The sequence below is a fragment of the Anser brachyrhynchus genome (genome assembly GCF_964034855.1).
Source record: "Anser brachyrhynchus genome assembly, chromosome: 1".
Taxonomy (NCBI): domain Eukaryota; kingdom Metazoa; phylum Chordata; class Aves; order Anseriformes; family Anatidae; genus Anser; species Anser brachyrhynchus.
The window spans coordinates 93671925-93685924 of NC_137694.1; the positions used below are offsets into that span (position 1 = coordinate 93671925).

Genomic DNA, 14000 nt, shown 5'->3' on the forward strand with positions numbered 1-14000 from the left:
GGTCCATTTTTGACCTGGTTTTAAATCATTTCCTCTCAATTAATAATTTTCATTCTCATGTTTGGGACATGGCCCCAAGTACTATAGATATAATTTTTTTTTCAGATTCCTTATTAAGGAATTATCATTGGCAAGCCAACACAATGAATCAGAAGTATCTTTTGTTTCTTTCCTCCATCAGCAATAAAGCTGGCTGAAAAGGATTCCCAATTTCCAATTTCTTCTTCTTTCTGAAATTTAGGTTTGATGCTCCAAACACAAACCCTTCAAATTTCCCAAAGATGAGAAATTCTGATAAAATTATGTTTTAGAAACACCTAGGTAAGAATATTTGCTTCATTGCTGAGCAACTGATGACTTGGAGCAATATTTCTCGTTTCAGGAGTACCTTTTTTCTGTTCTTATCAGTTTCAATCTGAATGACAAACCTGGAGGTCTGACTATGTTAATCTTTGAGTTTAAAAAAAAAAAATAATCTGAAATTCCGAGATCTGTAGCTCTTTGATTTTTGTTGTTTGTTTGTTTGTTTGCTTACCTTCTTGGTAGAAAAGAATTGAAAATCCTTGTACTTTTGATTGCTGGGTGTCTCATAGCATGGTAGCAGCACGTTCTAGTGCTGAGTCAGTGATGTACTCCAATTCTGGAGACTCAATCTAATGTCCTCTGTACTTTGGCCAGTGGCTAGGGATTCAGGAGGAAGAGGATAAAACATTTTAGGCTTAGAGAACTGACATTTTTGAAAACATCAAGCTTTATCAGAACATTGCAACCAGCTATAATTGGCCAGGTACATTTAAGATTTCATTACAAATTTAACTTTCATATAATTAGTGAGACAATGAAGAAATATTGCACTGTAACAGCGTCAGCTGTTGCAATCTTCTGGGCTAGCGTTTAATTGCCAGCATAATGACTCATTAGACATGCCTCAGAGGTCCAATACAGATGTTTTCACTAAGCAGAAAAAGTGTGTTATTTAATAAATTGGTAAGCAGCATCAGATCTGCATAGAATACCAAGGATGATTCAGTTGTTCATCTTCATGGAGATCGGTTTCTCAAATAAGAATTGGTTTAACAATCTTCCTTTTGTATTATGCAACAAGAATAAAATTCATTTTCTTACAAAGAAATATGTTCTCTAAAAACTACAGATTTGGACTTGATTCTAAAAACATATGGACATATATGCTGCAATGTAATGTTCACAATAACCAGTTTCTTAGTGTTCTAAATAATCTTTTTCTGGGGGTATGGACAAAGATGTATGTATTCACATAGATCTCAGCTCTCAGTTTTAATTTCTGCTTCTATTCATACTGTTGAATGTGAGTCTGATGCTGTTATTGGATATTCTGTATGTTTTAGTGATGCTTTTGAAGAGAAAGGAGGGAAACTGCTAGTACAGAACTATTTGACAACACAGATATAAGACAGCCTTGCAAATGGAAAGCTCTGTGCCTTATCTATAAGGCTGTTTTAGAAAATGAGCCTGTAAAATTTTGTATGAGTAAGGGAAGACTTCCGTTCACTTGCAAGCGATTACTTCAGTAGGTCCATAAAACTTGGATACATGCTTTGAGGTAATTGTAAGTGATATTGACTGGCTCTTTGTAATTAGGATGCAAGGCTGCTAAAAATAGATTACTTAGGTCTTTACATACAAAAACAAATCCAGTGCTAACCCTGTAAATAGACATGATTGTAGTCATGAGACATCATTCATACTTATCTGGCCTTGGGATACAGTTCTTCCACAAAACTATAGAAACACCTGTCAGTTTAGTAAGAGCTATCAAGTGTTCTTGTCAAGCATCAAGAAGAAAATAATGGTAGAAAAAAATTAAAGCTGCCCTTTGAGAAATCAAAAAGCTGTGCTTGCTTGATGACATTTCAGGACAATTTGCTTTAGATATTTGGTAGGTAGTTTAATTTTTGTGCTCATTATAGAATTATAGAATGGTTTAGCTCAGTAAGGACCTTAAAGACTATCTAGTTCCCACCCCCAGTATCTTCTTAGCCACCTGACTACCTGATTCCAAATATGATGCAACATGACTTCTGAATTCAGATTGAATTATTTTGATCTCTCAGACCCTCAGGGTCTTTTTGGATAAGTTGTTTCTTTTTTTTTTTTATGTTTTATAGTTCAAATCAACATTGTGCCTTTAGATGGGAAAAAAACATTTATAGGTGCTTGTATGACTTCTCTATGATCTTTTTTGTTGTCTCAATCATTAACGCTCTGAAATATAATTTAAAGGTCTTTTGATTACTTCCGATTAAAACAAAATTATTCCTGAAATGAACAAAAGGAATAGAAGCATGGCTGCTTGAAAATCATTCCACACATTATGCCATTTAGAAATTAAAATTTAAATAATTCTTGTTTCTGATAACATAGAATTATAGAATGAATCATTTACATTGGAAAAGACTTCCAAGATCATCAAGTCCAACCATCAATCTGACCTGCTATATCCAATCACTAAAACATGTCCCTTAGTGGCATGTCTAGACTTCTCTTAAATGCTATGTGAATATAGTTCCTTGTTTCACATAATTTATTGAAAATGTAATTAAGTCCTGTTTTGTTACTTACACATGTCAAAAAATGCTTTTAGCTTTAGATGTTCTGAATGTATGTTGCCCAATGGTGGAAATGTTGCAGGCATGATGGACAATATGTAGTTTCTTCAGAGAATACGAACTGCATGATCTAAAGCTCTTTTGCATTTTCTAACTTAAAATGAAAACCAAATATTTCATATTTAATATAGAAGATATATAATAGAATGCATTATCCTTGTCTATACACCTCACCTTCTTTCCTCTGAAGAAATATGAAAATTATGATCCTAAGAGGCAAGGTGGTATTTCCTGATCTATAATACTGAGACAGTTACAATTTTTGATGCTTTTTAGAGATAGCAGTTACTTTTTGATTAGTTATTTTTAAATGGAGCTTAACATGTGGAAGACAGACAGCTTTAAAAATACATTTTAAAAAATACAGTCATTTTACTATTTACTATAGTGAAATATCTATGGAACTGTTTCCTGTTTACTCCAGTGTTTCTTTACAAGCTCTTAGAGACACTGGAAAGGGCATTTTTATATAGAAAGATAGAGATAGTGACCTTATATTTTATATACTTTAAAAAGTACTTCTGTTTTTATTTTTAATAATATATGTTGCTGTTTTTTTATCTTGCTATAGGAATCTGATGGCCAAGGCTGTCCTTTCTGCCGCTGTGAAATCAAAGGAACTGAACCAATCATTGTGGATCCCTTTGATCCAAGGGATGAAAACTCCAGGTGTTGCAGTATTATTGATAGCTTTAGTATGCCCATGCTGGACTTGGATGACGATGATGATAGGGAAGAGTCTTTAATGATGAATCGCTTGGCTTCAGTCCGAAAGGTAAAATTTCAAATATAGTACAACAGATAAAGCTGTATGTTTGTGAATGAAGCTGTGGATGACTGTAAACAATGATAGGCTGCATTTCATGCTGAAGGTTTCAGCAACTCACTGAAAAGTTCTCAGGCTGAAAAAGCAAAATGCTTTGATATTGCAACAAGAAAACTGACGCTGAGTAAGAGAAAAAAATCCAGATTCTCAACTGACGTGAGCAGAATTACCTGTTTATAGTGATGGAAGCATGAGTTTGCACTAAATGATTCTTAACCAAAATATGCTTTATGGACAAGTCTCTCAAATAACACAAAATTTCATGTATACAAATCTATTATCAGTTTTCTGCACTTGTGTACTTGTATACACATGCACCAAATGTTTTAGGATGAAACATGAATTTCTTGATTGGTAATAAATATTAGTGCTTTGTAAAGGTGACTTGGAACCCAAATCGTATTGCACACAAATGCCTTTTTATCACACCTCATGTAAGTTGTCTATATTTTTTTCTGTAACATAAAATCCATTTTAGTATTCAGTACTTTTAGAGGTAAAAATGTATCTGAAATTATTCATAGTAATATTGTGCTTTGGAATGGTTTTGTTCTCAAAGTGCTATATATTCTGTTCCGGGATCTTTAGATGTTTTGTTGCACATTTAATCACTGATAAATAAGCACTTTCATCAACAAAACTGTACTTTGTTGATTGTTTTCAGAGTTCACCACTACATTTTAGGTTTCAATAATACTGTCATGAGCCGTGCAACACTGAATTTTACAGTGCATTTTCTATATTTTACCTTTTATTAAGGTCATCTAGATTGAATAGTTGACTTGAAATTAATTCTGTAACATCTGACTCTTCAATTTCCTTATCATTGTATTTGTTATTAAAAAAAAAAAAGTGTTTTGCCCTCATATCTGGAAGTATCTGTCAGTTAATATACATAAGTCTGATATCCTTGCTAACCTCTTAAGTCATATGAATCATTCTTGTGTTGTGTATTTAGTACAACATGGCCTACTCTTGGAACAGTTTATCCTCCTGCCTGGACTTAAATTGCAGTCTGCAGCCAGACCTTTGCGAGATAGCCTTGAATTGATGGACTTTTATAACACTATCACTTCCACGATAAGGCAAAAACGCATTATGCTTTTATCAAAAGAAGGAACAGTAGGCTTTAATATAAGAAGTCTTGTTTTCAGTATCTACCTACTGCTTGACTGCTTCGCTTCTTGCTATTTTTGTCATTAGTTTCATTGTTCAGTGGAAGAAACCTAATAATTATCCCTGAAGCTTAGGAACATTGTTTCCCACTCTGTTAGCTTTAAGTCCTTTCTTGAAAATCCTGAATTATCAAGTCATCTGGTGATTTTCAGCTGCTGTTGTCGTCTTAAACCTGTTACCAAAGCACAGTTATGCTTTCAACCTCACCACCAAATGTGAAATGTCATTATTTATACACAATTTTTGTAACTAATGCCTTGTCTATTTCTTTTAATCATCATTTGTTATTCTTGTCAAATAGTGTTTCCTTAGAGCCTGATAGAATAAATTCTTTTTTTCCTCTCTGACATTTTGTCAGATTTTACCCTTTTTGAATTTTTCTGTTGTTTCTTGTTAATGCTGTAAATATAAACATGGTACTGCATAATGGCTGTGTTGTAGAGTCATTTGATTTGTTGAAACAATGGAGATGAGAGGACAAAGAGAATCATTTACTTCTTGTAGCCAACTTAATACTGTTGTTACTTTGTAATCCTAGTGAACATATAGGTCGATTCTTATTTTAATTCAACAATTGTTATATGCTTTCTCAACGTAAAACTGTTAACCTTTGAAAATCAAATGGGCTGATTTTGTCTCAAATCACCTTGCCAGACCACGTGGTATTGCTGAGAAAACCTTGTTGCAGCATACCTGGCTAATACCAAGTTGCCATGTTAAACCTGATAGATGAGCAGAATTCCAGGGACACCAGCTCTCTGCTGAAAATGACTGTAGGGCTTCAAGATGTATTGCAGGAATTTGCAAATCAATCCTTATTGTCTTGAAAGCCTCAAAGGAGAGGCATTGTTAAAATGTTTCTAAGCTTTTACTTCTAATTTTTACTGCTTTAGATTAAAGGGCCTGGCTGGGTTTTTATAAGTGAGCTCTTTAGACAAACTGGAAAGCTAAAAAAAAAAAACAACCTACTTTTTGAAATTGTCATTAATGTGTAAAGAAGATTATAACTTTATCACCTGCTGTACCTCTATGAATTATGGATATAAGTCAGATATCACAAAACTACCAGCTGTGCACTTTATCACTGTATCTCTGAAGCATACTCATAAACAAAAAGGGGTGCCTGAATTAAATCCCTGGGGGACCTCAGACTTGAAACTGCTTTAAGGAAAAAAATAATCACAAAGCTACATATCTATTCTTTAATGGAATGAGTAAATGTATCTACTTTAAGAAAAATGAATCATTCTTGCTAGGTGTACACAGTAGCAGATCAGCTATATCAGAGGCTTCAAGGAAATCCACTGCAATTAGTCTGTTTATCTGCCTCATCAAGCAGCTTATTTTTTTAATTTCCAAATTGTCTTCAGGTAATTCGTTATGAAACAAAAACAAAGAGTGGTGCCAAAACCTCTGCTAATTGTCTCATCACTGAGAAATTTCCAGCACTATGGTATCAGGTTAGCTAATGCGGTTATTGCTCAAAGTGTTCTTTTTCTCAGTTCTGTACCATTTTTCCTAACAAAGCTTTGCTAGCCTCACGTGTTAGGAAACACACATCAAAAATGTGCAGATTACAGGTTCAGATAAATGTTTAAAAACGGTGTTTCTAATTTTAAAGAGGGCATTTGAATGTCAGACTATTTTTATTATTCCATACTCTGTAATATTCAATTGTCCAGATAAATTAAGCATTAATTATTTGTCACTTTACCTTGTGCAAGACCTGACTTTATACGCTTCTTTGGAAAGAAAGAAAACAAGGAAAATGCATAGTGTAGAATTCCTTGTTAAGAGATAATAATTTTGAATTTATATGATAATTATTTGATCCAAATAACATATTGATACTACATGAAAACAAAGAGGAACGCCCTACCAGTATAGGAGACTGAGGTTTTCAACAGCTTAGGGTGAATTAACATTCAGTAAGAGCAATTTCTTCTAAAACTAGTTGAAGTTACCTTGTCTGGGAAGTTGACAGCTTCCCTGAAATTAATTTCCTAGCTGTCTGAGTGTCCCAAAAATTGACTTTGATTCAGACCATTACTTAAAAATCATTATAAGAAGTTGTCAAAGCAGAAAACCACTGTTTGTCATTACTAGGCTTCTTACAGAGTAAGAAGTTTGGACTTTAACAAATCATGTCAAAAGAACTTGGCTCTCAAAATATGGGAAAAGACTGTTTTGACCCTCCCCCCCCCCCCCCATTTCCCATATTACTAAGGTAACTTCTGTGGTAATGATTGTTCTGAGAAAAAAAAGGGCATGTATTAAATAATAATGGTTTGACTTTTTTTTTTAAAAAAAAAAAAAGACTTCAAATATGTATCCAGGCTTTCCCTTCAGCTGCACGCTCTTAACCTACACATACATGTGAATTCATAGAATCATGAAATATCCCAAGTTGAAAGGGAACCCCAAGGATCATTGAGTCCAACTCCTGGGTCCCCCAAAAAAACACCCAAAAATCAGACCATGTGTCTGAGATGGTTGTTCAAATGCTTCTTGAACTCCATCAAGCTCGGTGCCATGACCACTGTCCTGGGCAGCTAGTCCCAGTGCCCGACCACCCTCTTAGTGAAGAACCTTTTCATAACGCCCAGCCTAAATGGTTTATAGAAACTTAGTGAACTCATACCACACAACAAGACAGTCTTTATCTGCTTACTTCATAGTATTTGAAAGAGGAATAAATGCTGAGGAGCAGCATGCCTCCCTTCATTAAAATATTTCTTACCAATTCCCTTGGGCAGTCAGTGTGGTGCTGACTTCTCACAGCTTTAACTCCATCTCCCTGCTTTGCATGCATTTTGTTGGGTCAGCACAGGAGGAGAGATCAAATAAAGAACAAGCCTATCTATGTAAAACTTGTTTACAGCCATCAGTGCTAAGTGATGTAACTTTATATCCTTGTACAAATGTTCAAATCCCGATTATACTAATCTACCTAGGTCACAACATGTCCTAATGAGAAGTAACAGAAATGTGAGTTACTCTCATCCCATTATAAATGAAGAAGCTTTAGGGGACAATGTGAAAAATGAAAAGTCCAATTTTGGTATATGACTGATTGGACCTTCTCAGATGTCTCATTATGCAATCTGTAAATTAGTGAGTTAGTTCCAGCAGCACACTAGCAATCAGGATAATATTCCTGAGTCAGGCACTTGGTAGGGTTGCGTTGAGCGTACTTTGAGCATGTGCCTGTCTGGCAGAAAGATGTTTGAAACTAAAACTCTAGATTCATTAGCCTGACTGTTAATAATTCCATTAGACAAAGCTTCACTAGAAATTGTAATCAATGTCAGAAGAGGCTTAAATTCATAACCACTGGGGGCAAACTGATTCCAGTATTTCCCAGTAATAGATGCATCTGATTGAATGATGCAACTGTGCACCATTCTGCAGCCCAATAGTGAAGTAAGTCACAGCTGCTTGTCCCTTGGCAGCAGTCATGCCTACCAGATGAAATCCATGTCCTTAGAAAGGAGTCTGTGTTCTTTTCCTTAATTACATCTTTATTGCACAGGTCTGTGTTGCAGCAGAGCTCCTTTGTATGCTGAATTTCTGTCTTCTGTCACTGCCAGTTCATTTGTATTAGTTTGTGTCTTAATTGCTTGCTTATCTTTTTCTCACTGTGCTACTCTCATTGCTCCTTTATTTCCACTGAAAAGAAAATGCACAGAAATCTCCAATAGGTGACGAACTAATTTAAATATTTTCTGCTTAGGGAGTGTTTTTGTTGTGGTTGTTTTTATTTGGTTTTGTTGTTGGGAGAGGTTGCATTCTGTGCTAAAAGATGTAGTTATTATATACCTCTATTGATGCCCCAGCATCCACATGAAACGCAGCCGTCTTCTTGGCCAAGCTGTCAATGAACATCAAACAGCGATGCAGCTAGGCAGGTTGGGTGGAGGACATAAAAATATGTTTTGTTTTATAATGGGAATATGAAGGAAATCTGATGCTGAACGCTGACAAAGATCTGTTTGTTGCTGGGGGATATTATTTGTTTGATTTATTGTTAGTAAGCATAGATCTAAACAAGGAAACATAATTTTTAGTTTCTCCCAGCAAATCATTCTCTCCTACTTCAGCACCCAAGCAGTTACATGGATTAAGCTTCCTTGTAGGGCAGAGTAGCTGTTATTTTTATCAGCTGTTTTCTTTCTTTTTTTTCACGTAACTCATAAGTTATTAACTTGTTGGCCGACATCAGTTCCCTTGCATCAGTAGGCAGTGGTAGTTCATAGGACTTAAAGATTATTTTGCTCCTCTGAAACAAGGAATTGATGTAAGCTTAAAATGAAGGCCTTTCGCACAGTTAATGCTTTGAAAAACTTCCTTTCATTTTGGCAATTGTGATTTACCATCTGTGAAATACAGTGGGTAGAAGTAACTAAATACCAAATAAATATGGAACAGAAAGTTTATCACATAGATGAATCTCCTGTTTCAACAGAGTTGAAAACATGACAACTTTTAACAATTTTGAATTTTAAATGAATTTGCATATCGCTCTAGTTTTTCTAATTTGCCATTACATATTAAGTGTGTCATTCAGCTACTTTTTTCCATAAATCTCAGAAGAACATCAGCCCCTAGCAGGTTTTAAATGTGTTTCTGTTTCTGCTGGAGCTGCACTGTTGTTGTTGCAAAAACACGTGAGACTGGCGGGCTGGGCTGGCTCTTTGAGGGAAGTGTGTATCATTTTCTCCGTTGATTCCTTAGAGCAGAACTGTGTAAGAGAAGGTTGTAGTAGAGAAACAGTGGTGGATATTCTTAAAATGCTATCAGTAAAATTTTGTTCTTTTAGTTGTGGGTTCACGTAACTAGTGTGAGAGCTGAGACTTTGTTAGGTTGCTCTCATCGGAAGTCACGTTAGTTAATGTGATCACACAACAATTTGAACGCCTGAAATTCCAAACAAATTTTACCAGTCCAGTGCTCTGTTTTCAGTATTTACTGTTTACTTATTCTTTGTTTCCAACTCCTATTACATTTAAGATTGTTTTAGTTCTTCTGCAGCAATTCCCAGCTGTCTGAGGCACAATATGTTATGCAACACCATAAATGTAGAGACTCGCTACAGCACTTCCTTTTATGTTAAATAATAGTATTTTTTTGGAGACGTGAGACCTGCTTTTTTGGTTCTATTTCAAATGATTTGGGAAATAAATTCATGTTCTGTCTGATGCTGAAGCCAAAGGATTGAATATGTTATATTACATGGCTCTTGGCTTTTAGGAATGCTTGGTGGAGGTGTAACTGAACTTTGAGAACTAATGCTGTTCAGCGATACGGTGTTTATTGTGCTATTTAACTGATGGATGCTTTCTGTTAAGGAAAATGAATTGACATTCAGTTTATAGTCAATTTATAATTCTGGTTGCTCAGGCATGCTTGTGAGACATGTATCTAGCTTAGTTATTCAACTAGTTCCCTTTTCACAGTGTTCAGTGAGGCTGAGCACCTCGCTGTCAGTCATGTGTTTACCCTCATGGCCTTCCAGTCAAGGTCAGGGACATTCACCAAGTAAAGGAAACAAAGACAAATTAAATGCTTTATTCAAGCATTTAATATGAACATTGTGACTACTTCACCGAAGAGAAGCTTGGAAGCTTCTGGTAGCCATGAAGAGCATGAATTTTAAATTGGTCTGTCTTTTGAAATTGAATGTTTAGTTGCAACACTGACCTTATACCTTTAGACCAAATAATAAGACTGTAGTGTCACCAAAAAATCGTTCTAGCAATGGAATTGAACCTCAGACTCCTAGCTCTTCAACATCTCTTCACTCCTCCCTCTCATTTTTTTTCTCACCATGTTATCCAGTAATACCGTGGTGGCTTCTATTTCTGATGGAAATCTGGCAGTAATCCCAATTTTGTTTAGAATAGCATATTGCACCAAGATGTAGTACACAGAGTGTTGAGTAAGGAGTTAGGATACTAGATACTTTTCCTGGATCTGCTTTCGAATTTATGAAGTTGTCAGATTCTTTAATATAGTCAGTATATGTAAAGAAAGATAATGATGACTTTTTTGCCTTGTTCAAGAACTGCCTAGTCCCGTCCCCATCATCAGTATGGGTTGTACAGTGTTGGTGATAAGAAGCTTATGGTCAGAAGGGAAAAGTTTTGATCAGAGTGATTTAGCTTAGAGATGGGTGCATTTTTGTGAGCAATTTTATGTGCTTTCTTTAAGAACGTCTTCTTAAAGCCTCTATAAGCCAGATACATAGTGATAATACCAGGATGCCTCAGTGCACAAATGACCGGAGTCCAATGCCTGCTGTGAATGTCTTCCAGCTACCCTGTCAGGGAAAATGCAGGACATCATAAACATCCAGGTTTACTTACAGTACACTGATACAATTGCAAGGGGGTTCACAGATGTGCCTTTAACTTATTTATGCAAAAAAATAAACTGTGTGTTAGAACTCACCCAGATGAGCAGTTACAAAACTGGTTGCAAAAATGGGTGGAGCCTAGAGTGAGGGGTTGAAATCTTTGGTTCTCATTGTTTTGTAGCATACTTTCTTATTTTTAAATAGTTAAAAAATGTAACTTAACACTACTCAACTTCTACTGTGCATATGAATTTGAAAAAAAGTCAAGAAAAAAATCATGATTTGTCACTTGAGGAAGATATTGTCTGTGTATCATTAGCTTAGTATTTGTTAAAATGGTAAGCTGAAGTGTCCTAAAATGATTTTTCTAAGTCAGCAAATAAATGAGGAAGGAAATAACTGCTTCATCTACTGGCTTGCTGACGATTTTGCTTTTTTTTTTCCTGAGTTTTCAGAAAACATGCATTCCTTTTTCTGTGGAGGTATAATGTGAATATGCCTTGCAGTTAGCAGACAATATCATGGGCATCCAGCTTTAAAAAGTCACACATAGAATTTTGATAATGAAGTACTCTGTATTAATGAAAAGGTTATCAAGAGTAACAGTACTGCCATAAAATCTCTCTTTATATTTGTGATTGTTTCTTTTTGTGGGGCAATGATTGGAATTTTAATCACAAGTTAATGTGGTTTTGAGTTAGAATGACTTTTAGACTTGTTTCAGTTATCAAGAGCTGAGTACCTATGCTGCTATTAACTAATAGTAGTGAGGGTGTCCATTATGTTAAATTACTATTAGTAAATACTTTTCAGATATCAAATGTCAAGTCATGGAATGAAAGTTGTATATTTGATCATCAGATAAATTCTAATTTTTCTTTGTCCTGTCTTGAAGTGCAATGAGAGGCAGAATTCACCAGTGACTTCCCCGGGATCTTCCCCTCTTGCACAAAGAAGAAAACCACTTCCAGACCCCCTGCAAATCCCACATCTTAGTCTTCCACCTGTACCTCCTCGTCTGGATCTCATTCAGAAGGGAGTAGCACGGTCACCATGTGCCAGCCCAACTGGGTCACCAAAAGTAAGTTTTATTGACCATTATTTCTGTATTTATGAGTATTGAGAAATTCTGTATGATTGTTTTAAAGGTGAGCTTGCTTGTTTTGGAATACTGACTATTAGGAAATTTTCTGTATGTATTCTTTTGCAGGAATTTGTCCAATAGACTTTTAATTCCCCATAGCTTAGAAAAGCTTTAGATTAGATCCACATTGATTATGTCACCTAAAGACTCTTAGCTCCTTCGATTGACTTTGGAAATACCTGTCTCTTTGCATAATACCTTACACAGTCAGATTATTACTGCTACATGTGTTGGTCAGATGTGACCTGTTAATCTGATGGTTTTATTGCACTTGGTTATGCTCTGACATTGACGTCAGTTTGACACTGCTGTAATGGATCAGTTCTGTAATAAACCCTGATTCATAAAAATAAATAGAAATAAAAATTTCCTGAAAGTAGATTTAAAAGTCGTTATATCATTAAAATCACATGTTATGCTCTGATAATGACTTAATCACTTCCAAAGTACCCCCAACAAGAAAAATACGTACAGATACCCTGCTCTCAAAACTTTGTGGCATATATTGTGAACCGTGTTTTAGGGGAAATATTAAAGATTCTATAGTTAATAAATTGTATGCTGTGTTTTGTGAAACTAATGATACTAAAGAGTGATTTTTTGAGGGGGTAAGCATGAAAGAAAACAGCTATATTTGTTTCTTTCTGTTATGAGTAGATCATATGTTGTAATTGCTGTATATAGATAGGGAATTAGATTATATTAGGTCTAAAATTTTGATTTTAGATGGTGAATTCAAATTCAAGTTTAAAATATGAGCTGAAATCTGTGTGCTCATAATATATATCCAGTTTGAAGTACCATGTTTGTTTTTTCAGGTTTTTACCTCAAGGTTGAAAATCAACTTTTCAAAGTTCTGATGGCTTATAATTTAGAAGAGAAAATAGAAGTTAGAATAGTTTCTTTATCACACTTCTTTAATCACTTTTTTATTTTATACAAGGGAAATTATAGCACATTGAGAAAATAAGCTGGATGTCTGGCACATCCATTAAAATGTATTTTACAGTAGACGATTTGCACAAAGTTTGTGGATTTGAATAAACAAACAAAAAGAAAATCAGAAATACCACTAATATTGCTCTAAGTTTTTCAGTGAAATTGTTTCAAAACTACTGGTTTTTTTCCCTTAAAATTTTCCTTTGCATATTTAAATGTTATAAATATATAATATTTTTGGAGTGCAAGGGGAACAAGATGGAGGACAACAAAGAATTGCAAGTGCATATTTCAAAACAAACGGACAATTTGTTCTACCAAAAATACTACTTCAGGCAAAAAACTTTCCTTTTTCTGTAATAGAAGACATCTACAACAAAAAATTTGGACCCAACTGTTTTCTTGCTTCCTTAACAATGAAAATTAATTAGCAGCTTAATTAAATACTTATTTAATATACTGTCCTATTTATGTTAATAGACCTGCAGGTAGAATACCTAATTTTAATACAAGGAACATTGAGGTGCTGCCCAAAAAATAGTGATGGGCAGCTCTCAAGGGAAGTGAGACCAAATAATATTCTTCCTGTAAAAATTTTTGTGTCCTCACTCTCTTAAACTGGTAATATTATGCAGAGTCCATGAAAATTACACCATCCGTGAGAAATAATCTTGTATTTATTGTTGTGACTGCTGGTAGGAGGAAAACATTTCCTGAACACCTAGAAAAACCTGTCTCAAACATAATTTCATAAAATGCTTTTAGTAATTCACTCCTAATGAGAATATTTTTTTGTTTGTTTATTTTATTTTTTATTTCTGCTTTTATAAACTATACTGTTCTTTATACATTTTCTTTCTGATAACTTGGTTTTCAGCTTTTAAGTATCCTACACTTAAGTTTGAAGAACAT

General features: G+C 34.8%; 1 protein-coding gene across 6 annotated transcripts in view; it reads left to right on the forward strand.

Annotated features, from left to right (window-relative positions):
• The window catches only part of CBLB (Cbl proto-oncogene B), a 137300-nt gene that overhangs the window by 94883 nt on the left and 28417 nt on the right, over window positions 1-14000 (forward strand). For all 6 annotated transcript variants that reach the window (XM_080576532.1, XM_080576533.1, XM_080576534.1 and 3 more), the window contains 2 exons: window positions 3220-3423; window positions 11901-12086. In XM_080576532.1, coding sequence (XP_080432658.1) covers window positions 3220-3423; window positions 11901-12086 — 390 coding nt within the window. The remainder of the gene's footprint in view (window positions 1-3219; window positions 3424-11900; window positions 12087-14000) is intronic.